Genomic DNA, 26,748 nt, shown 5'->3' on the forward strand with positions numbered 1-26,748 from the left:
TCCAGCTCAGTGAGCCAGTTTCTGTCTAATTTTAAACCCAAATGTGAACTGTTCCCTAACTCTTCAGATAATAAACAAGTGAAAGTGAGTCATCTGTCAGCAGAGAGCTGTTTCTGTCTGCTGAACAAACTGAAAGAGAATCAATGATAGAGATTATAGATGAGCTGTAGAGGCATCATGATGGCTCGTTAGAGTTACAGGTTCTTGGAGCACACGAAAGAAGCCTGGTTGGTACAAGCCCAGTCGTTCCAGTTTGCTGCAGAGAGAGTTTACAACCAATGAAACTAATTACATTTAACTTTTACATTTAAAAGTGCAACATACAACAAGATGTTTTAAATGTTTTTTTACCTCCGCCCCCAGTTCATCGCAAGACAGTTCTCCCCTCCAGCGTTGTTAGGCTCCCCCGCATTCCAGCTTTTGTAGTTGAATTTGGATCCATCAGACCACAACCACGTACCCTCCTGGAAGAGAAAGATTGGTTTAAAGTCAAAGTGAAATCAAGAGTTTTTGTTCTTGTAATACTCATTCAGGCCACAAGACTTCTTATTTTCTACAACAACTCATGAGACCCAAAGCATTCTCATGAACGGGTTTGTAAGATATCGTATGAAAACGTATGCACAATCGCCTAATTTTGTATGAAATCCTATGAAATTAGGCGACCGCCTGCCGGTCACATGACATTTAAATTTAGCTCAGGAAAGAGCTGAGCTGGGTACTGTGCGTCATGCAGCGACGACAGTTACTTTTAGACACCAAAACGACTAGTTTCATGGGACATGAACACTCATTTACAGGGTGAAAGTCTATTTTTTTCTCCTTAACTTCTTGCAGGACATGAACTCTGCTCCCCGGCTTGAAAGCCCTGTGTTTTAGGGGCCAAACATCTCCCCAGACCTCCTCCCTACTAGGATCTTCACAATCTTATACAGCAGCAGTCAATGTGCTGCTGTATTAATAAGTAATACATACTTGGAATACATACAGATTACAGTGCTTTACTTTTCACAGCTATATGTACGAACAGGCTGAGAGACGAGCGACATCACTTCCTGTGTGATGATAAAAATCTCACCTTCACTGCGTCGGTGCCTCCGATCCAGGAAGTTCTCTGTGTACCGGTCTCTTGGAAAATGAAGGCTTTGAGGAATGCATGTTCTGTATCTGAGTGGATGGAAGCCAGATTCCCACCAGCGGTCTGGCAGAAGGTCTAATGGAGACAATATCATCAGTTTAAAATGTTTAGGAAAAAAACATAATCACATTATTAACAGATCTCACGGCAGTTTTACAGTCACAGGGCACATTTTAATACTTTTAATCAGTGGTGGAAGAAGTATTCTTTACTTCAGTAAAACTACTAATACCACACTGTAAAAATACTCTGTTGCACAGAAAATGTTACTTATTAAGAAAAAGTATGTAAGTATCATTGGTATCAACAGGTGTTCATGCCTCGGGGGTGTTTGATCTTTTTTTCTAATTATGTGGTATTTGTAGTGTTACTGCAGTAAAGTATTAGAGTACATTGGTATTAAGCATACATGTGTTATGATAGAAAGAACTGCTGTATCTCTGCATCGATCCAGGTCTTTGTCTGGATGTAGAAAGCGAAACAGCGAGAGCCAAACTGAGTCCAATAAGGAGGACAGGAAGGTGCACCCTGTATGAACAAACAAGCCAAAAATAATCAGTCTAGTCTATATCGACAGCGGTTAATTTACGGGATTGTTCCTCCACAGCGCTGTGGAGATAGAGCTGGCAATGCAAGACTACAATCAGAGCAACCCAACGAGTCAGAGATACTGTTCTGACCTGGGCAGGAGGTTTTATTTTCCTCACAACACTGTGATTACCAAAATGTCAATTTATTGTAAGTTATACAATACTTTGACAGCCAATTACATTAATGGTTGGGGAGACTGGTCTGATTGTCTACTGTTTAGTGTTAATCACCATCTAACTCAGGCAGTTAAGAGCTACATTTAGCTTTAGATGTTATACGAATATGGTCCCTGTTGCACAGGTTTTATCAGCTCACAATTTTCAATGCACATTTATGAGTTCAATTATTATTGATAAAAATGGAAAGCTGAGGCTCATCAGTAGTAGTAGTAGTAGTATCTATATGTGCAATAACATCTGCTGAACAGGGCCGACATTTACTCAAAAGTGAAGATTGTAAACTGTTTATTAAAATCTGTTTATAATAACAGAACATTCATTTTCAATGTAGCTACACACCAAATTTCCGTTTTTAATTACGGCACAAAATCTGGGTAAAGGAATCTCCCAAACAAGTAAAACGCAGCCGTTCAGTGCATGTCAGCAACCTCAATCTGGCTTTACAGAAAGCATGGGAGAGACTACATGAATGTTATACTGCCCCTGAAATCATTAAATTGTCATTGTTTCAGCGGTTGAACAGTTTTCCTACCATTTCAGCTAAGGATCACTCCAAATTACGTGAACTTGGGGATTTGCTTATGGAGATCCAAGGCCCTAAAGAGGATGGTTATCTCACTGGCCTGTCATATCCACCAACACGGATATCATATCCATGTTGGCGCGTCTCTGTTGGCATGTTTAAACACGCAAACACGGATATCATATCCAATATCATATCCGTGTTGGCCAGACAAAACTCGTATATGTGTCCCTGCTGAACACATGACTGGTTAGAGTGGTTTGCCAACTGAGGTGAAGGAAGGTGGATTCTACACACACAAATAAAAGAAGCACTTTGAGGGTTTTTTGGGTGGATGGGTCAAACAACACAGGACTTTCCCCCAGGAGACCAGGGTTTGTGACCTATTCTTGTCCCTTTTGTCACTAAAACGTACTTTTTGTAACCCCATCTCCCCATCCATAACCCTAACTACGCAAAAAGAACATAAAGACACAAAAGTAACATAAAGATGCAAAAGAGCCCAACAATTACCATGAAGACACAAAACAACAGCACATAGACACAAATTGAATATGTGATAAAGTTGTTGAATATCACAATAACGATATAACTTGCAAGAATAATCAGATATTAAAGTGTTCTCAGTTATCCTGCTTTCAGTATTCTGCTAAAATACAACAAATTGCTTCTTGAATTTAAAACAAGTAAAAGGAAATAATTTCCAACTTTCTTCTACTGAACAAATTGCACATTTAATTGAATATAAAAAGCAATTAAAAGTGCAATTTTCTGTTGATATTTTCTTTAGAATGAAATCTCTTGGTGTCTTTCACGATGTTTGTTTTTAGACCAGTTGCTCTTACCCCATCATTGCCAAGTGTTTTGAAAGATAAATAAATACTCCCATACAAACTGATCCAAAAACTGAGCTAATTGGGCTTGAGCAGTTCACTCTGCTTCTGGATATCTGACTTTCTGAACAACAGGCCACAACACGTCAGGATAGGCTGCCACACATCCTTAACTCTGATCCTGAACACAGGAACGCTGCACGGATGCATCCTCTGCACCCTCCTCTACAACCTTTTCACACACCACTGCTCCTGAATTCACGCCTCCAATCAAGTTGAGCACATAACTGGGTTGATTTGAAAGCACCATAAGCAGGCGTGTGTGCACGTTACTCAGGTTGCATCAGTTGATTGATAGACTCATATAGATATAGGCAATAATAAAAGAAATATATAATAAAAATATATACAAAAATGTAGGGAGGAAAACTCATTTAAATATGCAATAATAAAGATCAGTGTATATGTTAGAACAGTGGCATTAGAATGTGCCTGAGACCACCAAATTTTGACTTTTACGGCCAAAACTTTATCCGGGCAGGCATGCCCCCAGACCCCCCTACACCAGTTAAATGTTAACATTTCTCCTATTGGGCAAGATGCAGTAAAACAGTATGGAACGGTTTACTGAAAATATATGTGTTTTCACAAATGAAATGTAGGCTAGTTGGAATCTGTGATTTGGAGAGACAAATGGATAAGGATCTTTCATTAAAAATCCTCCTGGGCGCCTGTGTAGTTCAGCTGGTACAGCGCACGCCCATATGCAGAGGCTCAGTCTTCAACGCAGCGGCCCTGGGTTTGACTCCGACCCAGGCCCTTTCCTGAATGTCATTCCCCCTTTCTCTCCCCTTTCTCTGTCTAAACTGTATATATTATAATAAAGGCCTAAAAATGCCCATAAAACGACGAAACAGCATAGAGGGAGGAGGTACAACATCTGGCTCAGTGGGGTCAGCATAACAACCTAGACCTTAATAACTAAGACCAAGGAGGTGATGATAGATTTCAGCTGGTCAAGGTGTACTGAACATCCCACTCTCTGCAGGACATCTACACAGGCTATCTTAAGAAGAAAGCCAGCTGTAATATGAAAGGACCCATCCCACCCTGGACACTGCCTGTTCTCACCCCTCCCCTCAGAGAGTGGATACAGAGCAATAACATGTAAAACAAATGGGCTGAAAAATTACTTATTATCGGGAGCTGTAAAGACTGCCTCCCCCCCTCCACACAATCTTTTCATGCTGCTAACGTACATTAACCACTGTTTTAATGTTTTTTAAAAACTTGTTTTACTATTGAAGATAACTTGTATATATTTTGCCTTTATTCATAATTATTCTAGTTGCCTTTGTGTTCTGTTTACTTAAGCATGAAAAAGATGACTAAATAATGATGATAAAGCTTTATTGATCATCAGAGGTCTCCAGCAGTGAGCAGTGTGACAGAGTTGATCCACTGAGATCCCCCCCCCCCCCAATATTTAGAAGACGTAGATTTGTCTCCCTCAAAAAATATGAAAAACCCACTCCTGAAAGGAGGTAAAAATAACCATTAAGGGGGCTCAAATCATTTATGTAAAAATAGAACCGTGTGTGATTAAAGAACACAACAGGAAGTGAAAAGTAAAGATAGATTTATGTAGATTTAAACTTTGGAGCTTCTGGCTTTAACAAGGTCTCATTCTCTAACAGATTAGCTGTTGAGATGGACATGATTCCTAAAATAACAGATCCTGAAACACGTGTGATGTTTTGAATGTGAAGAAAGTTTTGAACAATAAAGGATAATAATCATTTCCTTTACATAAATAAAGACATTTGCACCATAAATTGTTGCATCAAAATTCACCAGAATGCAGGAAATGAAGAGTTTGACAGACAATATTTTATGAGCGATGACCCCCAGACCCCCCAGTTATAATGTGTCCCCCCATCAATGTTGAAACCAAACCTCCACCCTTGACTGAGAGGCAGAAACATCATCAGATCCAGAGGTTCAGCAGCTGGATCTATAAAACAACATGTCTGCCCTCTGCTGGAGACCCTGAGCTAACACATCACCGTCTGTCTGTTGGCTTTTAAACTGTGTTGGGGAGGAACTAGTTACATGTAACGGAGTTAATAAAGGTAAATGTAATCTGTTACATTGGGGAAAAATGTCTGATTAAATTACAGTTAACTGTGATATTGTTCATGATTACATTGGGAGTTAGATGTGAATATTTTCTGTAAAAGGCTAGGCCATATGTAGAATAATATTAATTTAGTTGCTTTGCATGTTTTTCATGTGCACAATGTCTTCTTTTGCCATTTCCAGTAACAGCCGTTCAGTAAAGTTAGTTAGTTGTGTCCTTATCTACGCTACTGCAGTCAATGCAAAACAGAGCATCTTTAAACATCAGTTTGTGAAGATGAATTTTTGACAGTAGTTTACAATCCAGCATTTTCATGCAGTCCTGCCCCTTGTCTACTAAATGTTGTGAGTCCATTTGTGTCATCACCCAGATAATAGCTCCCTGAGATCAGCACCTGCCAACGGTGTCAAAGGTTCTGAGTTCCAGCCCCTGGTGTTACAAGATGATCAAACATATATCTAATCTAGGTATTAAGCTGTGGACAACTGCCCTGCAGGTTTTAAATGTGTCTCTGCACTAACACACCTTATTCATATTAACAATCAGACCAGTAATAAATAAAATAAATTAAAGGCATCTATATGTTGTCTAGAACTCTGTGAAGGAAGTATTCAGCTACATTATCTAAGTAAAAGTACTAATACCACACTATAAACGTACTCTGTTACAAGTAAAAGTCCTGCATTAAAAATGTTATTTCAGTAAAAGTGGAAGTATCATCATGAAAATCTACTTAAAGTATTAAAAGTAAAGAAGAATCCTCCCATTGTAGAAAGTGTAAAGGATCCAACCAGTTGTGTGTTTAATGGTCTAATCATCTCAGCTGGACTTTTAGCCGTTATGTTGTTGGCTAGTTTACTTTAGAATAAAACATCAGATTTTATAAACTACATGTGTTTTGTGTGCAGAAATCTTAATGTGTAAAGTAACTAGTAACTAAAGCTGTAACAGATGAATGTAGTGGAGTAAAAAGTACAATATTTCTCTCTGAAAGGTAGCGGAGTAGAAGTAGAAAGTGGCATGAAAAGAAAAGACTCAAGTAAAGTACAAGTACCTCAACATTTCATCCTAAGTAGTTACATTCCACCACTGGTCTAGACAAAGACATTCTAACAACTTACTAGTGTTTCATTAATATATGACAGTATATATATATATATATATATACACTACCGGTCAAAAGTTTGGGGTCACTTATAAATTTCCATTCCAGACAGAATACCAGCTGAGATCAGTTGCATTGTTTTTTTACTCAGGGCAGCAGTTTTCAGATTACATTATGTGCTTACATAATTGCAAAAGGGTTGTCGACTGTTGTAAACAGAAGTGGCTGAACTGGTCTAAACGTCATACCCAAATTAAAAGTGGTACAGCTCCCATATACTTTGACACTCTGGGGTGTGCCTGACATCATTGGAAAGGTGATTGATGTGTGTGTGTTTGTGTATTTGAGAAGTGTTGTATTTTGTAGTTTTTTGGCTTTTTTCTTTGCACTTTTCAAATGGAAATAAAAAAAAACGCACAGACATATCTGTAGAAATAAAATCATATAAAATCCATTTTTGAGTCTTTTGGCTTTATTTTTTCTGTAGTAACCTGATACATGTGGCTAATGCCATGTATTGTCTGTCACCTGTCAGATGTGTTTACAGCAGTGTAGTCTAATCATTTTACAGATGTATGACTTGGACGGAAATAAAAAACCTCCATTCTAGCCTCTGTAACTCTGTGTTAGTAAGGCCTAGAGTCACCCTAACACTTGTAACCAAAACTTGAGAGTGTTACCTTTCCAATGATATCAGGCTCACCCCAGAGTGTCAAAGTATAAGCATGGAATTTCAAGCGTTTCTTCAGCCACTTCTGTCTACAACAGTCGAGAACCCTTTTGCAGTTATGTAAACAAATAATGTAATCTGAAAACTGCTGCCCTGATTAAAAAAACAATGCAACTGATGTTCAGCTGGTATTCTGTCTGGAATGGAGTGGAATAGAAATTTATAAGTGACCCCAAACTTTTGACAGGTAGTTTACATATATATATATATTACAATCCTGCATTTGCTTTGCAATTCCATTGACCTGGGTCGACTTAATAAAATCAATAACAGACCTTATTAGACAAAGTGAAATTAGTGACATCAACATGTTTAAGCAGTCCTGCACATTGTCTATTTGATGTCATGAAGCCAGTTGTCTCATCACCTGGCCAATACCTCACTGAGATCAGCTCTTGTCTTCAGACCCAAAGGTTGTGAGTTCAAGCCCCCAGGGTCAATATTAATGATTTGTCCCTTTTAGAAAACAACAGCAGGACCAGACACTGTTTTTGTGACAATATGTCTTTTATTTTTGAATGCTTAGTTGATTATATAGTAAAGGATATCAGATGAATAAAGAACACAACACATCAGTTTTAAGAATAAAAAGTAACCAGTTCATTAAACCAGTGGAGTATATGAATTATTAATAGTTATTATGAAGTGTTATTACAGTTGCATTCTCCTCTTGTATCACAGAAAGGTCCGACAAAATATACACTTTTATTTTCTATCTGGACATTTTGGATAAAAAGATCATCACCACTCATGTCTGGTAGGTTTACCTTTGGACAGAGTCAGGCTAGCTGTTTCCAGTCTTTATGCTAAGCTAAGCTAGCTGTTCCCCCCTGTTTCCAGTCTTTATGCTAGGCTAAGCTAGCCTTTTCTCCCCGTTTCCAGTCTTTATGCTAAGCTAACGTCTGCTTGAGGGCACTTCATATTTAATGTACACACATGAGAGTTGTATCGATCTGAACAATAACTCTCAGAGAGAAATCTAATTAGTGTGTTAATATTTTATCAGATGAGTGGGCGCTGTTTATAACAGATAATATTCAGTAAACTAAAATGGAAAAGATGTGCGAGTATTCAAATGTTTTCTGTATTTTTATTTTTGTTATTTACTATAGATTAAAAGTCCAATTACTGATTTGTTTTTGTCCAGCTCAGTGAGCCAGTTTCTGTCTAATTTTAAACCCAAATGTGAACTGTTCCCTAACTCTTCAGATAATAAACAAGTGAAAGTGAGTCATCTGTCAGCAGAGAGCTGTTTCTGTCTGCTGAACAAACTGAAAGAGAATCAATGATAGAGATTATAGATGAGCAGTAGAGGCATCATGATGGTGGGTTAGAGTTACACACACACTTCTTGGAGCACACGAAAGAAAGTGGGGTGCTACAAGGCCTATCGTTCCAGTTATTTCCTGTAGAGAGAGTTTACAACCAATGAATTACATTTAATGTGAAACTTTTGTAATTGAGACTTCAACATATGACAAGATGTTTTAAATGTATTATTTACCTAGAAAGTTCATTTCAAGACAGATCTCCGCTCCACCGATGTTGTCAGGCTGCTCCACATTCCAGATTTTGTAGTTAAATTTGGATCCATCAGTCCACATCCACGTACCCTCCTGGAGGAGAAAGATTGGTTTGAACTTGAAATCAAGAGTTTTTGTTGTTGTAATACTCATTCAGGCCACAAGAGGATCCTCCTTGTTTTCTACCATTCACATGACAGTTAAGGTTTACGATCTTTATAGTAAAATTAGCAGAGAAAAGGTGTCTGTGAGCAGGGTACAGAGCACCGTGAAGTGACGGTCCTTTAAGAGTTAAAGTTGAGTTTAGCAGACAAAAAGTGAGCGTCATGCAGCAACAACAGTGAAATTTAGAAAAACCAAAACAACTAGTTAAGATTAGAAAAAAGATGGTGGTTTGGATTAAAACACTCCAGGGACATGAACACCTGTTTCCTGGGTAAAAGTCTTTTATTTTCTTCTTAACTTCTTCAGGGACATTACATTACATGTCATTTAGCTGACACTTTCATCCAAAGCGACTTACAACTAAGTGCGTTCAACCTTAAAGGTGCAAACTCCAGACAACAAGTAGTAAGTACAAGTACATTAGCTTTACATAGGTAATGCTACAAAGAGCCATATCAAAGTGCAGCATCAAGAAATATATATATATATATATATATATATATATATATATATATATAGACCTCCTCTCTACGAGGATCTTCACGATCTCATATAGCAGCACTCAGCGTGCTGCTGACAGTAATAAATTCATGGAATACATCCAGATTACAGTAATGTACTTTTCACAGCTATATGTACGAATGCTTCATGAGAACAGGCAGAGAGACGAGCAACATCACTTCCTGTGTGATGATAAAAGTCTTACCTTCACTGCGTCAGTGCCGCCGATCCAGGCATTTTTGTATGTACCGGACACTTGGTTAATGTAGTCTTTGAGGAATGTATGTTCCTCAGCTGAGTGGATGGAAGCCAGATTCCCACCAGCAGTCTGGCAGAAGGTCTAATGGAGAAAACATAATAAGTTTAAAATGTTTAGAAACAAACAAAAACATAATCACATTATTAACAGATCTCAGGGCAGGTTTACAGTCACAGGGCACATTTTTATACTTTTAATCAGTGATGTGGAACAAGTATTCAGATCATTTCCTTCAGTAAAACTACTAATGCCACTGTAAAAAATACTATATTACACTAAAAGTAAATGTAGGCTACTTAGTTACTGGTATTAATACTTTACCTAGCTACATTTTCTTGATGATACTGACATACTTTCAATGCAGGACTTTTACTCTATCAGAGTATTTTTTGTGTGATATTAGTACTTTTACTGCAGTAAAGTATTAGAGTACATTGGTATGAAGCATACATGATAGATAGAACTGCTGTACCTCTGCATCAATCCAGGTCTTTGCCTGGATGTAGAAAGCGAAACAGCGAGAGCCAAACTGAGTCCAACCAGGAGGGCAGCAAGCTTCACCCTGTATGAACAAACAAGCCAAAAACAATCAGACTAGTCTATATCGACAACTGTTCATTTACGGATTGTTCCTCTGCAGCGCTGTGGAGATACAGCTGGCAATGCAAGACTACAATCAGAGCAATAATGCACATTTTTTGAAAGCTCACTGTGCCTCATGTGAAAGTCTGTTTGCCTCCCTAAGTACATTGTTAGAAAGGGCACAACATTCCCTACATTTTGTTGAAGAGTTAAGACTGTGGATGGAATAGCAAAGTAAAGAGAAATTTGCTTCTGCTCTCTATCTGTCAGCTGGGTCCTGCACTCTGAGTCTGAACATTTCATCCAATACACACCAATGTAAAAATGTCAGAAGGGCATTTTCTCTAAGTCTCAAACAAGGTTGAATATTTTAAAAAGTATTAATGGGATTTGAAAGTTGAATACTACCGTGAATGTTTAAAAGATGTGGAACATTTAAAGTTTGAATGGAGTTTCTTGGTGAATGTATGAATGAGTAGAAAGCAATTTAAAATGAATGAATTTGTGTCAAATTTAGGGCTATCAGCATTAACGCGTTAATTGCGATGCGATTAAGGTCCGAGCATAACGCGTTCATTTTTTTCATTAATCGCATGCCGCCATTTATTAATTTATTTTCACTTCATACAGCTTTGCATCGTGCCCACGATAGGGTACTATTTTGACCCTTTGCCGCACTTTGCCATACTTCCTCATAACAACACATCCTGCTGCTGCAGGCTGCAGGCATGATGGAGAAAGACAGCAGCAACGAAATTCTGAATGGCACTTTTTATTTTCCAAAACTCCCGGACGGGTCGAAAGCCATATGCACATTGTGTAAAGCCAAATTAAAATATCACCGAAGCACATCAAGCTTGAGCTACCACCTACAAGCTAAGCATAGTAGTACAGTTAACGTGACTCAGGTTGATGCTAGCGGGCTCAGGCAAAGCACTATTTTGGAGAGTGCTACTTGCCGACCTGCGGATGAAACCAAATCCAAAATAATTACTACTGCTCTTGCAAAATGGGTGGCAACTAACTGCAGACCTGTCAGCATCGTAGAAGACTCGGGTCTTAAAGTCTACGGTTGGCAAGTTCTGACCCGTCTTACATATGGCCGTCGAGGGGGACAGTAGTTTCACGCATACACAGCCTGTACGACATGGAGAAAGCAGCCAAACTGGAACTGCTGCAAAGTGATGCAAGGTGATCACTGGACGTCAGTGAGTAATCAAAATCATTTAGGAGTTACTGCACACTATATTGACTCTAGATTCAAATTTGTGACTAGATTCACACATTTTTCTTTTGTTTACAGTAAATAAATGAATAATAAACAAATACAAATATTAACATCAAGTTCGTAAAGTCACTTTCTTTGCATTCATTTGATTCCCAATCAAGATACACTGGTAAGAATTACTTTCCATTGTTAAAATGTACTTAAAAACAGTTCTGAAATGCAAAATAATAGAATTTTAATCATGTGTAATTATGCATTTAATCATAAAACATGCGATTAGTTGTGATTAACTGTAGAAATTCAGCAATTAATCACAATTAAAAAAAAGTTAATCGTTTGACAGCCCTAGTCAAATTTGAACATTCAAACATTTTTATCTGTATGCATTTCACATTAGATAATTGTGTGAGACAATTAACAATGTGCATGTTTTATTTGATGTATAGTAGTTTAAAATGTTATATATATGAAATTTGAGTTGGGGGATAGCATTGATGCTAGCTAAAACAGTGAGCTCTTTACAACACCGCTATCGTAAATTATTAACCAGCACTTGGATAAGCAAGTGTCAAAAGCGTCAGAAATGTGTCGAAAATATTACTAGCATCAAAAAAACGTCAGTAGAAATCTTAAATGTTTAGAAACCTTAATATGTAAAGTAACTAGTAACTAAAGCTGTAAGATGAATGTAGTAGAGTAAAAAGTACAATATTTCTCTCTGAAATGTAGCGGAGTAGAAGTAGAAAGTGGCATGAAAAGAAAACACTCAAGTAAAGTACAAGTACCTCAACAGTTGGACTGAAGTAGTTACATTCTACCACTGGTCTAGACAAAAACATTCTAAGAAATTACTAGTATTTCATTATATTTTTACAGTTTTATATATATATATATTAAAATCCTGTAGTAGTTTTACTGCAGTAAAGTATTAGAGTATATTGGTATTAAGCATGCATGAGACATGATAGAAAGAACTGCTGTATCTCTGCATCGGTCAAACTCTTTGTCTGGATGTTGAAACCGCAAAAGCCAAACTGAGTCCAACCAGGAGGGCAGGAAGGTGCAGCCTGCATTAATAAGCAAGCCAAAAACAATCAGACTAGTCTATATCAACAACTGTTCATTTATGGGATTGTTCCTCCGCAGCGCTGTGGAGGTAGAGCTGGCAATGCAAGACTACAATCAGAGCAACCCAACGAGTCAGAGATACTGTTCTGACCTGGGCAGGAGGTTTTATTTTCTTCATAACACAGTGATCACAAAAATGTCAATTTATTATAAGTTACACAATACCTTGACAACCAATGTCATTTACGGTTGGGGAGACTAGACTGATTTTCTACTGTTTTAGTGTTAATCACCATCTAACTCAGCCAGTTAAGAGCTACATTTAGCTTTAGATGTTATACGAATATGGTCCCTGTTGCACAGGTTTAATCAGCTCACAGTTTTTAATGCACATTTATGAGTGCAACTATTATTAACAAAAATGGAAAGCTGAGGCTTGTCAGTAGCAGTTTTAACAATGAACAATTGTGCAGTTGACTTTAATGTGCTGCAAACAGCACAACCACGAAGTAAAAAAAAACAAAACGAGTAATTAGCATCATTATACGAGCATTTGTATCCATATGTGCAATAACATCTGCTGAACAGGGCCAACATTTACTCAAAAGTGAAGATTGTAAACTGTTTATTAAAATAACAAAATGTCTTTGTAATGTAGCTACACACCAAATTTCTGTTTGGGGGACAAAATCCGGGTAATGAGCTGCCAGATCTTGTTACTGTTATTTTAGTGATTTATTTCTTAAGAGTGTACTTACATATGCAGTCAACAGTCCGCTGGACAAACAGAGCAACAAAGCAAACGGAAAGACTGATGTCATCTGTGGAAAGAAGTTAAACAAAGTCAAAATACAAGGAAATAATGGCAGACAATGAATGACTGCAATTGATCATTAATGAGCCATTTATCAAAGTAAAGTATCCTGCTTATCCGGGTTCGGGTCTCGGGGGGCAGCAGCTCCAGCAGGGGAACCCAAACTTCCCTTTCCCAAGCCACATTAGCCAGCCTCGACTGGGAGATCCCGAGGCGTTCCCAGGCCAGGTTGGAGATATAATCCCTCCACCTAGTCCTGGGTCTTCCCCGAGGCCTCCTCCCAGCTAGACGTGCAGGAGGCATCCTTACCAGATGCCCAAACCACCTCAACTGGCTCTTTCCAATGCAAAGGAGTAGCGGCTCTACACCGAGTTCCTCACATATGACTCAGCTTCTCACCCTATCTCTAAGGGAGGCACCAGCCACCCTCCTGAGGAAACCCATTTTGGTCACTTGTACCTGCGATCTCGTTCTTTAAGTCATGACCCAGCCTTTATGACCACAGGTGAGGGTAGGAAAGGAAACAGACCGATAGATTGAGAGCTTGGCCTTCTGGCTCAGCTCTCTTTTGTTATCACAACAGTGCGGTAAAGTGAATGTAATACTGCCCCCACTGCGCTGATTCTCCTGCCAATCTCCCGCTATGTTCTCCCCTCACTCGCGATAAAGACCCTGAGGAACTATAACTCCTGCACATGGAACTCATTCCCTCCCCCAAAAAAGTCCTCACGACAAAGATAGGATTAGTTATTATTAAAAGTAAAAATAGATGAAATTGTGATAATAAATTGAAATAGAAATACCTTTGCTGAGGTGGTGATTGGCTGACACAGAAGAGAAGAAAAAGCTGATGACTGTCACTGAAAGAAAATGTCACAGATCTGAATAGTGTAGTATCTGAATGTTTATAACTTTAAGCTTTAAGAGGTTCAGATGCACCTTTGCCCCACTTTTGCTGAAACATCTGGAAATTGTTAACATTAGCAGAGGGGCCCCTAAAACAGAGGAGTCTCTGTTGGAGCTATGCCATGTGTAAGGTATCAATTGGTCAGTTCCCTGCTCCAATCATATACTCACACATATCACTTCTTCAAGTTAAACAAAGCATAGGGAATATATACTCGGTTTCACCAGCAGATCTGGAGAGTAGCCATTTTGGGATTGACTGAGGTGCTCTCCAGATTTTCCATGGAGTCTGTAAATTGATGCTGAAATCTTTGATGTAATAAAAACCTTTTATAATCAAGAACAGTGTCGGCGGATCCCTCTTCCATACAACATCACAGCATCAACACTAAATATACCACAATAGCATTACTCAATACTCAATAATAACCAGTTACGTTAAATTTAACCTGATGTACATCATTAATGCATCCACAATCTGTGCTTAATTTTATCTTTACTCAACAGGAATAAACTCTACAATCTAGCATAAACAAAATATATCAAACTTCCAGGCAAATCTTTCAATGATAATGATAACAACACAATGTGAAAACGTCCATTATACTCACATCAATAATCTTTGTTCTGACTGGTTTTGTTTGGAGGAAAAAAGGAGTCACAGGTCCTTATATACCTTAGAAAGGGGAGTGGTCATAGTCATTTTTGACAGTTAATGCAATGATGCAGGTAGAGACTTGATACAATATTTAACAGGGTGTGAAAGTCAGGGTCAGTGGTGTATGACAGTGTCTGGATGTAATGAACAATGTGTGTTTAACCACTGGACTTAAGCGTTGTGTTTATTTTATTAACCACACCGTGACACCAGGATCTCTTTATGGTGATATCCGTTTATTCTCTCTGGTGACAGCTTGCTCAAGCTTCTCTCCCAAAAGAGGCATTAACAATTGGCTTTAACAATAAAAAGCAATACGATATGACCACAAGTACAAACCTGTGCTACTTACCTGGGAGAACAATACTTACCTCTGACCACTTCCAACACTTCTCCATCTTTACCTCTTTAGTGAGAAGAGAACATTCCTGGTTCACATGTCAAGATCCCACAAACGCACAAACTGAAATGGCCGAAGCAAGATATGTTATTCTTTTTTTTTTTTTTTTTAAATAGATTTTATTAATTTGTATTGATAATAGAACATAACCAACATACAAGTGCTTTCTGTGTTCACAAAAATATCAAAACAGGAAGGAAAATAAACCACCATCCAAACCAAAATGATTGCAGGTAGGTCGACTACCCCCAAACAAAAAAGAAGAAAAAAAAAAAAAATTATATATATATATATATATATATATATATATATATATATACAGTGCTGCTCGTAAGTATTCATACCCATGCTAAAGTTGACTAAAAAAAGAAATAAAAAAATCATCTTTTGGAAACTGATCTTAATGCCTTAATTAAAAAAAATGAGGAAAAATCCGACCTTTTAAGGACACCAATTTGTTTTGTGAATGAATAATGTATTGTAAATAAATAAATGTTCTTCCTTAAAATACAGGGGCCATAATTATACATACCCCTATGTTAAATTCCCATAGAGGAAGGCACATTTTTATTTTTAAAGGGCAGTTATTTCATGGATAAAGTTCCCTTGGCCTTTGGAATTAAAATAGCCCCACATCATCACATACCCTTCACCATACCTAGAGATTGGTATGGTTTTATTTCAGTTAGCCTAATAGCTAACTGAGCTAAGATCCATATCAGTGCAAATCAAACCAGCTATTAGGTTAACTGAAATAAAACCATGCCAATCTCTAGGTATGGTGAAGGGTATGTGATGATGTGGGGGTATGGTGAAGGGTATGTGATGATGTGGGGCTATGGTGAAGGGTATGTGATGATGTGGGGACCAAGGGAACTTTATCAGGATGCATAGTATCCTGGATCCATGAAATAACTGCCCTTTCAAAATAAAAATCTGCCTTCCTCTATGGGAATTTAACATAGGGGTATGTATAATTATGGCCCCTGTATTTTAAGGAAGAACATTTATTTATTTACAATACATTATTCATTCACAAAAAGAAATTGGTGTCCTTAAAAGGTCGGATTTTTCCTCATTTTTTTAATTAAGGCATTAAGATCAATTTCCTCTTTTTAGTCAACTTGACCATGGGTATGAATATTTATTAGCAGCACTGTGTATATATATATATATATATATATATATATATATATATATATATATATATATATATATATATATATACAGTTGTGTTCAGAATAATAGCAGTGTGTTTAAAATAAGTGAATAATGCTCAAACTCCTTAGAATAGCTTTTATTTCCATAATATCAATGCATTGGGAACACTGCACAATCAATTCCAAATCAAAACATGACCAAAATTGATCACATTTGTGTTATACCTTTACAAAAAGTGAAGAAAAAGGAATATTAGGCTGTACAAAAAATAGCAGTATTTGCATTTTTCTTTACAAACTCAAACATTTACTGTATGAACTGAAAATATCTCAAGAGTTGCCTTTACTCTGAATCACTGCACTAATATTTAGTTATAACCATTATTTCTGAGAACTGCTTCACATCTGTGTTGCATGGAGTCGACCAACTTCTGGCACCTGTGAACAGGTATTCCAGCCCAGGACCATTGAACTACATTACCCACAATTCCTCTGCATTACAGGGTTTTGCCACAAAAACAGCATTTTTGATGTCACCCCACAATTTTTCTATGGGACTGAGGTCTGGGGATTGGGCTGGCCACTCCATAACATCAATCTTCTTCATCTGGAACCAAGACTTTGCTCGCTTACTGGTGTGTTTTGGGTTATTGTCTTGTTGAAAGATCAATTTCAAAGGCATTTCCTCTTCAGCATAAGGCAACATGACCTCTTCAAGTATTTTGATGTATTGAAACTGATCAAAAACAACAAAAAAATGAGGGGGCACCAACAACAAGTATAGGCCAATCAAGAAAAAGATATTTTATTGTAAACCAAAACTATTAACTTTAAACAAAAAAAAGAGAGAATGTAATGTAAGGTGTATGTAAAGTGCATGAATGAGTGAATCTGTGTGTGTGTGTGTGTGTGTGTGTGTGTGTGTGTGTGTGTGTGTGTGTGTGTGTGTGTGTGTGTGTGTGTGTGTGTGTGTATGAAGATGACTGAGTGGAAACTAAGTAAAACTATAAAGGAACAAACAAAACAGGATCATACCTGGAGGAGCAGAGAGAGAGAGAAGAGTGGTTAGAAGCAGTTTAAATACCCTGAGCCCAGGTGGCTCCAATCACTAACGACCCTCCTCTGCCTGCAGGAGGAACCTCCCCTGCAATGCAGAGGAGGGACTGTAACACCCCCCTCCTTAAAATGAGGGTCCCATCCTCAGCCCAAATTGGCCCAACCTATTCAAACATTCCCCAAAAAGAAAAAAAAAACAGTCCCGGTTCCTAGCAATCACCCCGTATCCCCTGGCTGACTGTCCGCCCCTCAAACTCAGCAGCCCTAAAACCTAGGGAACGACTTCAGAGGAAAGGCGCAGACAGCCCGCAGGGGTCATCAGAGAGAAAATACAAACTAGGTTAAAGGAGCACGGGACAGAGCATCAGCAATGATATTATCCCTACCACTAATGTGTCTAATATCAAGGTTGAATGGTTGCAGGAACAAAGCCCAACGCATCAGGCGCTGGTTGGGATTTTGCAAGGACTTCAGAAAAATGAGTGGATTGTGGTCAGTGAACACAGTTAAAGGGGTCAAACCGGAACCAACATATTCAATCTTTGGTCTGAACTAGGTTTTAAGCCAGGTTCAGACCAAAGATTAGCGACGAGACGAGTTGAAACTTGCAACTTCTTGCAACAAGCCGGTCTAATAGCGTCTGAAAGCTGCCAGTTCACAGCAATGAGGAGACGGTGTATCATCTCCATACCAAAGACTCTTTGTACTTCCGTTCTAACTTCCGACTTCCAGGCTTTTTGTTGCTAAATATATCATTTGTTTTGTCTAAATATGAATGCGGATAACACTAGTGATTAGAGATGCACCAATTACAACTTTCTAGGCCGATTCCGATTTCCGATTTTCTTTGAGTTAGGCCAGCCGATACCGATTTTAGCCGATTCCGATTTCATTTTTTCTAACGACTTTACAGCACACACAAATATGTGTTGAACAAATAATGGATCACTATAAAGTAGAACTATATAAATTACTCCTGGTGTGTGAAATGCACACACATCTAAAGAGCAATGTTAGAACCATTTCCTTCTTTTCACATCAATATCCAACTAAAGAAATGTGATTTAGGTTTTTGGTGTCGTCCCTCCACGCCCTACTTTCTCCTTGCAGGTGTTGCATATTGCAAACTTGTTATCTTCTGCACACACGCTGAAGAATTCCCAAACAGCTGACATGTTGCAGGTTAATTCACCAGGTTCCTACATGTGGAGAATAGCACGGACACGCACTTCACACCGCGAGCGGGTACGCGCAACACACGGCGGAAAAGTTGAGAGAAAGGAGAAAGAGACTGTCTGTCGCATCTGTGTGTGTGTGTGTGTGTGTGTGTGTGTGTGTGTGTGTGTGTGTGTGTGTGTGTGTGTGTGTGCGTGCGTGTGTGCGTGCGTCCTTGAGAACTGTAACTGGTATAACTTATGTTGTCAGTTAATTATAGCGTTGACCAGCATGAAATCGGCATATGTCAGACTGACCTGCCGGTCGCCGGTCATGGCCGAGCACGTGAAAACCGGCCAATTCCGGTCACCGGCCGCTCTATCGGTGCATCTCTACTAGTGATATTAAAATCCTTGCTACAGTTGCATTTCTACTGATGAAACTGAGTCACGGCTTTGTTCTAACGCCGCTGGGCGCTCCCTCTCTTCAGTCTCGCTTCACCATATAACATTACCGTGCTTTCGAAGGGTTGTTGAGGCTTTGTCTAATATTCTGTCCTCGCGACCAGCTGTTTGTAACACAAAATAAAATGGATTATGGATAATTGTATTTCTATAGTTTATAGCTGACTTTACCAGCTGACTGCTCTATTGGCTGTTGAAAACAGGTCATCCCTTACGTTGTAAAACCAGCCTCTGCGACATGAACAGCTGAGTCACAGCGACACCATCAGCTGGTTTGATTCCAGCTGAGACGGACTAGTTCAGACCATTGCAACTTATCCCTGTAACAGTTAAGGCTCTTGCCAACCAGTTCTGGACTCAATGGAGCTGTGAATGCTTACCTTCCCTTGAAACAGAGACAGACCGCATGCAACTGCCGGCCTATGGCCAATATCATTGCCACGCTCCCTGGAAAGGATGGTCATTTAAGAAAGCTCGAGGTGAAGACTGACTGACCAAGACAATGAAAAAACATTTCTCAGACCAAATGCAGAAATTGCTCTACTTCTACCCAAAGACTGATTTAGAGACTAATGTTCTGGACTCCTGCAAATTCATAGTGACCTCACATTGGTCAGGCGGGGAGTGTGTTGCCTTTATGGTATTTTCTATGAATAATGTGTTAATAATTATTTCCAGTTGAAAAGTAGAATTAATAATAGATTACATATTGTTTCGTTTTTATATTGTCTTACCATGATGTCACTTCCTGTTTTACTACTTCCAGTCCCACCAGTTCCTGTTTACAGCAGGCAGGCAGTGCATGTTCTTACCTCAATCTGCATACATCCACTGAAAGTATCATAGAGGCAATGCCACGTGTCTTCGCCGATTCATCACTAGAAATGTAACTGTAGCAAGCATCTCACTCTCACTAACGTTATCCACGTTCATACTTAGATGCAACAAATTATATATCCAGCTACAAAAAGCCTGGAAGTCGGAAGTTAGAACGGAAGAACAAAGAGTTGTTTCTACGGAGATGATATATTACCTCATCTCGACGCATTAGCGTTAACCGTCAGGTTTTAGACCGCTACAGACCCGTGCATTGCAAGCAGTTGCAAGTTTCAATTTGTCTCGTCACAAATCTTTGGTCTGAACTAGGTTTTAAGCCTGCTGCTGTCTTTCTCCATGGAGAAAGACAGCAGCAACACAATTCTGAATGGTGCTTTTTATTTTCCAAAACTCCCAGAAGGCTCAGAAGTGGAAAGCCATTGTGTAAAGCCGAATTAAAATATCGCCAAACATGTCAAGCTTGAGCTACCACCTACGAGCTAAACATAGTACAGTTACCATGACTGGAGAGTGCTACTAGTTGCCGACCTGTGGATGAAACCAAATCCAAAAAAATTACTACAGCTCTTGCAAAATGGATGGCAACTACCTGCACACCTGTCAGCATTGTAGAAGACTCGGGTCTTAAAGACGTACTACGGTTGGCATGTTCTGACCCGTCTCATTGCCATCGAGGGGGACAGTAGTTTTACGCGTACACAGCCTGTATGACACGGAGAAAGCAGCCACACTGGAACTGCTACAAAGTGCAAATGCTGTCACATTAACCGGTGATCACTGGAAGTCAGTGAGTAATCAACTTTATTTAGGAGTTACTGCACACTATATTTACTATAGATTCAAATGTGTGACTAGATTCACACATTTTCTTTTGTTTACAGTAAATAAATAAATAATAAACAAATACAAATCTTAAAATCAAGTTCATAAAGTCACTTTCTTTGCATTCATTTGATTCCCAATCAAGATACACTGGGAATAATTGCTTTCCATTGTTAATATGGACTTAAAAACAGTTCTGAAATGCAAAATAATAGAATTTTAATCATGTCATAAAAGATGCGATTAATCACGATTAACTATAGAAATTCAGCGATTAATCGCGATTAAGAAAAGAATTAATCATTTGACAGCCCTAGTTTTATTATTAATACATTTCTATGCCAAACATCACCAGAAGATGGATGATGAAAGGATTTTTTTTTAAAACATGTTCATAGAGACGAACATGTTGGTTTGCTGATGAATCTGGGGGAATTTCCAGCTCATGAATGATGTAAATTGAGACAGTGGTACCCAGGTCTCATTCAGGCCAGTGACTAACATAACCTCATAACCTCTCCAGGCAGAGGAATACTTCAACTTTGTGGCAATGAGATATTTGGGCACCGGCAATATCTTTGTTTACTTTGAAGGTTTAACTAAACTTAACGCCATCCAGTTGGATGTTTAAATACACCTTCAGGAAGACAGGAGCTTCAGAGAGTTGGGATGGCACCCACACTGTACTGTGTGATCCTAAATCCTCCTCAATTGAGTCTTCATTAAATGCTCCTGTGTAAATCATCAAAGTCTCCCAAAAACCTTCACATATGTGAAAAGAGTTTTTTCTTAAGAGTATTCACCATAACCAGAGTCAGTATGTAAACACATACAGGGGAACAAGGAACCAAAGACAAGATAACGTTGCTAAGACACAGTCACAGTCTGTGCTTTTACAAAACCAACTTGTCCTCAATGTGAGTTTTGTTTGGCATGTTTAAACACACCAACAGGAATATCATATCCGTGTTGGCGTGTTTAAACAGATAAAAATCACATGCATCCCTGCTGAACACATGACTGGTTCGAGTGGTTTGCCAACTGAGGGGAAGAAAGGTGGATTCTACACACATAGACAATGATAAAAGAAGCTCTTTGAGGGTTTTGGGGGGATTGGTCAAATAACACAGGACTTTCACCCAGGAGACCAGGGTTCATGTCCTGTTCTTGTCCCGTTTGTCACTGAAACGTACATTTAGTAACCCCACCCACTGCTAAAATACAACAAACTGCTTGTTAAATTTAAAAAAAGGAAAGGAAATAATTTCCAACTTTCTTTTATTGAAAAACATGAACATTGAATTTAATATGAAAGGCAGCACTAAAAAAAGATTGACAGTTACATTTTGAAGTGCAGTTTTCTGGTGATATTGTCTTTCAAATAAATAAAAAATCAGAGATTTAATGAGTATCTTTCACAATGTGTTAATGTTGTTAGACCACTTTCTCTTACCCCCATCATTGCCAGGTGTTTTGAAAGACTGATCCTTCCCCACATAAAGGCCATCCCTGCTGATCTTGATAAACATCAGTTTGCATTTCAGACCAACAGATGAACAGATAATTCAGTTACAACAGCTCTCCACTCAACGCTAACACACCTGGAACATCAGAACACATATGTGAGGATGCTGTTTGTTGACTTTAGTTCAGCTTTTAATACAATACTCCCATACAAACTGATCCAAAAAAGAGCAACTTGGGCTTACAACACACACGTACAACACGTCTGAGTTGATTTGAATGCACTATAAGTAGGCGTGTGTGCATGTTACTCAGAATAGGTCAGTTGATTGATAGACTCATATAGATATAGGCAATAAATAACTAATATATAATAAAAATGTGTTCAAAAATATAGAGAGGAAAACTAATGTAAATATGCAATAATAAAGATCAGTGTATATGATGGAATAGTGGCATTAGAATGTGCCTGAGGCCACCAAATTTGGGCTATTACGGCCAAACATATCTCTGGGGAGGCATACCCCTGGACCCCCCCTACACTAAATCAAACACTAAATTACACTAGTTAAATGTTAGCAGGTCTCCCATTGGGCGAGATGCGGCAGTAAAACAGTATGGAACGGTTTATGGATATATGGGTGTTTCCATCAGTCATAAATGAAATGTAGGCTAGTTGGAATATGTGATTTGGAGAGACAAATGGTAGAGGATCTTTCAACAAAAATCCCCATCCTGACGTCAACTCGGTTGGCTCCTCCTTATTTGGCTCTAGTCTCTATCTTTGTCACGCCCCAACATTTACATAGGCTACACCACTGATCTGAGATCAGGTAGTCTTCTGAATAGGTCGCGCAGATCTCAGAAATTGTATACATTGTTCATCTGCTATTTCATCACTAAATTCACTTCTGAGACTTTTTTATGTGAGAAATCAACTATGTAGAGGTCAAATATGGGCCGTTTTACGAAAATTGATGGCTAATTGCAAATTTTGTCCGACTGTGTGTCGGAGTTCAGCGGCCGGTGCTAACTTAGATTAATTTATATTTGCAGCCAAAATACCAAAGCAAATGTTTTAGATACGATTGAATTAAGTCAGTAACCATAATTAGTTCATAATAGAATGGCTGCGGAAACAACATAACAGGGAAGAGAAAAGCAAAAAAAAAAAAGTTTACTGAACTACCTATCCAGGAGAGCTCATGGAGGAGTCCGTGGGTGCCACGAAGGCAGCCTCAGCCACTTTGTGGTCGTTGAATAGTTGTTTTTCTCCATCAACTACAACACTCAGGAGTGCATGCAAGGATAACAAAGAGAATATTTAAGACCCAACTCCAGAAGCCTCTGTTAAACCGTGACGAAGGCTTTACGTTTCCTCGTCAAGTCAGCTCCATAGTCCGGGTAGATGAAGATGCAGCTGCCGATAAAAGTCAGATCTTTTGTTCCACGAGCTAGGCGAAGGATCTTTAATTCATCCTGAAAGTGGAGCAACTTAATCAGGATAGGCCTAGGACTGGGACTCCCGTGTGAGACTTTGTGGACAGAATGTCGCAGCCTTCTGGGGCCTCTGGTATCCCAAGAAATTTTCAAGATCCTCGACCTTATCAAACCAGGTATTTATTATCAATTTCAAGTTGTTGGACTCGGGTAGAGAGATCGGTGAGATTGTCTTCATTTACTCCGACACGTTCCAGTAGCGACACATGATCCCCTAATGTGGATAGGGATCTCTCCATACCACTCAAGGTGCCAAAAATCAGATCAACTTAAGTGTCAAAGTAAGTCATTAGATCCTGTTTAACTTGATGGATGATATCGTGCAGAGACTTCATTTGGATAGGATCCATTGTTTGGTCAATTGTTAGCTATTTGAATTCATTAAAGATATTAAGAGTAAATATGTCCCTTCGTGAAGCCAGTCATGTGCCTTGTTAAGTTAGTCATACTAATTTGTTAAATGTAACTTAATATCAAGCAAAGCATAGCCACAGGTTTAAGATGAAAAAAGCAGGCAGACCATGACTCAGACCGGCTCACTCACGCTGCTGCCATCTTGTCAACATATCCTGACCTCACTCCAGTCTGAGAAATGATTTACCTTTAATGTGTTTCTGGGTGTGAAAAAGATTAATAAATAATGATGATGAAGTTGTATAGATCATCAGAGGTCTCCAGCTGTGAGCAGCGTGACAGAGTTGATCCACTGAGATCATAGGTGTAGATTTCAGGGGGGATGCAGGAGTATGTCCCCCCCAATATTTAGAAGACATAGATTTGTCTCCCTCAAAAAATATTAAAGAATCCAAACCCAAAAGAAGTAAAAATAACCATTGAGGGGGCTCAAAACATGTACGCAAAAATAGAACTGTATGTAATTAAAAAAACACATCAGGAAGTGAAAAATAAAGACAGATTTATGTAGATTTAAACTTTGGAGCTTCTGGCTTTAACAAGGTCTCATTATCTAACAGATTAGTTGTTGAGATGGAGATGATTCCTAAAATAACAGATCCTGAAACACGTGTGATGTTTTGAATGTGAAGAAAGTTTTGAACAATAAAGGATAATAATCATTTCCTTTACATAAATAAAGACATTTGCACCATAAATTGTTGCATCAAAATTCACCAGAATGCAGGAAATGAAGAATTTGACAGACAATATTTTATGAGCGATGACCCCCAGACCCCCCAGTTATAATGTGTCCCCCCATCAATGTGTAAACCAAACCTCCACCCCTGACTGAGAGGCAGAAACATCATCAGATCCAGAGGTTCAGCAGCTGGATCTATAAAACAACATGTCTGCCCTCTGCTGGAGACCCTGAGCTAACAAATCACCGTCTGTCTGTTGGCTTTTAAACTGTGTTGGGGAGGAACTAGTTACATGTAACGGAGTTAATAAAGGTAAATGTAATCTGTTACAGTTACTGGAAAAAAAGTGTCTGATTAATTTACAGTTAATTGTGAAAATGTTCATGATTACATTGGGAGTTAGATGTGAATATTTTCTGTAAAAGGCTAGGCCATATGTAGAATAATATTAATTTAGTTGCTTTGCATGTTTTTCATGTACACAATGTCTTCTTTTGTCATTTCTAGTAACAGCCGTTCAGTAAAGTTAAATAATATTATTCTGATGCTTTGGATTGGTTTTCACCCTTTTGACAGTTAAATCACCTCTCAAGCTGTCTGAGAGTTGCCACTATATGTAGGGTGTGTTTGTGAAAAGTGTGTGTGTGTGTGTGTGTGTGTGTGTGTGTGTGGGTGGGTGGGGGGGGGGGGGGGGGTTGATGTTGTTGATCATGCACAACAAAACAGATTATATGATATGATAGAGTTATCTCAGGACACTTTACAGATAGAGAAGGTCTACACCACACTGTAATTTACAAAGACAACAATTTCAATTTCCCCCGAGCAAGCATTTGGTGCAGCAGTGGCGAGGATTGTGTCCTCATCTACGCTACTGCAGTCAATGCAAAACAGAGCATCTTTAAACATCAGTTTGTCACTAATTGATCTTTGTGAAAATACATTACAGGCATCTCTATGTTGTCTAAACACAGTACACAAATTCTCTCAATTTTCTAGTAAGATGCATTTTTGTCTACTAAATGTTGTGAGGCCATTTGTGTCATCACCCAGATAATAGCTCCCTGAGATCAGCACCTGCCAAAGGTGCTGATCTCAGGGAGCTAATATCTAAAAAATAATAATAAAATAAATAACAGACCTTACTAGACAAAGTGAAATTAGTGACAGTATTTCATCATCAACATTTTGAAGCAGTCCTGCACATTGTCTATTTGATGTCATGAAGCCAGTTGTCTCATCACCTGGCCAATACCTCACTGAGATCAGCTCTTGTCTTTAGACCCAAAGGTTGTGAGTTCAAGCCCCCAGGGTCAATATTAATGATTTGTCCCTTTTAGAAAACAACAGGACCAGACACTGTTTTTGTGACAATATGTCTTTTATTTTTGAATGCTTAGTTGATTATATAGAAAAGGAAATCAGCTGAATAACGAACACAACACATCAGTTTTAAGAATAAAAAGTAACCAGTTCATTAAACCAGTGGACTATATGAATTATTAATAGTTATTATGAAGTGTTATTACAGTTGCATTCTCCTCCGACAAAATATACACTTTTATTTTCTATCTGGACATTTTGGATAAAAAGATCATCACCACTCATGTCTGGTAGGTTTACCTTTGGACGGAGTCAGGCTAGCTGTTTCCAGTCTTTATGCTAAACTAAGCTAGCTGTTCCCCCCTGTTTCTAGTCTTTATGCTAGGCTAAGCTAGCCTTTTCTCCCCGTTTCCAGTCTTTATGCTAAGCTAACGTCTGCTTGAGGGCACTTCATATTTAATGTACACACATGAGAGTTGTATCGATCTGAACAATAACTCTCAGAGAGAAATCTAATTAGTGTGTTA

The 26,748-nt window shown here is 38.6% G+C and overlaps 1 protein-coding gene and 1 long non-coding RNA gene across 4 annotated transcripts; one reads left to right on the forward strand and one right to left on the reverse strand.

Moving 5' to 3' along the window:
• On the reverse strand, window positions 1-14,260 carry LOC116062641 (galactose-specific lectin nattectin-like). 3 transcript variants are annotated; one of them, XM_036004016.1, is made up of 6 exons: window positions 14,183-14,260; window positions 13,324-13,386; window positions 1,577-1,666; window positions 1,079-1,213; window positions 358-464; window positions 1-261 (listed from the first exon to the last, which is right to left on the reverse strand). In XM_036004016.1, the coding sequence occupies exons 2-6, from the start codon at window positions 13,384-13,386 to the stop codon at window positions 195-197; spliced, it is 462 nt and encodes a 153-aa protein (XP_035859909.1). In that variant the 5' UTR covers window positions 14,183-14,260; the 3' UTR covers window positions 1-194. The 3 variants fall into 3 exon arrangements, with proteins under 3 accessions (XP_035859909.1, XP_035859907.1, XP_035859908.1); XM_036004014.1 differs by lacking the exon at window positions 1,577-1,666 and adding an exon at window positions 10,160-10,249 and having other exon boundaries at window positions 14,183-14,258; XM_036004015.1 differs by lacking the exons at window positions 1-261; window positions 358-464; window positions 1,079-1,213; window positions 1,577-1,666 and adding exons at window positions 8,721-8,855; window positions 9,634-9,768; window positions 10,160-10,249 and having other exon boundaries at window positions 14,183-14,258.
• LOC118495552 lies at window positions 8,339-25,652 on the forward strand. Its single transcript, XR_004898004.1, has 3 exons — window positions 8,339-8,647; window positions 20,432-20,438; window positions 25,642-25,652. It is a non-coding gene; the product is annotated as an uncharacterized LOC118495552 (long non-coding RNA).
• Window positions 25,653-26,748: the final 1,096 nt, after the last annotated feature.

Source organism: Sander lucioperca, chromosome 8 (assembly GCF_008315115.2).
Source record: "Sander lucioperca isolate FBNREF2018 chromosome 8, SLUC_FBN_1.2, whole genome shotgun sequence".
Taxonomy (NCBI): domain Eukaryota; kingdom Metazoa; phylum Chordata; class Actinopteri; order Perciformes; family Percidae; genus Sander; species Sander lucioperca.

Bases quoted from the DNA above. Each gene is read 5' to 3' on its own strand.
- LOC116062641 (XM_036004016.1), bottom strand. From the start codon at position 13,386: ATGACATCAGTCTTTCCGTTTGCTTTGTTGCTCTGTTTGTCCAGCGGA. The intron at 1,667-13,323 runs GTAAGTACACTC...TTGTTCATACAG, and splicing joins GCGGACTGTTGACTGCATAT to GGTGCACCTTCCTGTCCTCC. The intron at 1,214-1,576 runs ATACAGCAGTTC...TGTCTCCATTAG, and splicing joins AGACCTGGATCGATGCAGAG to ACCTTCTGCCAGACCGCTGG.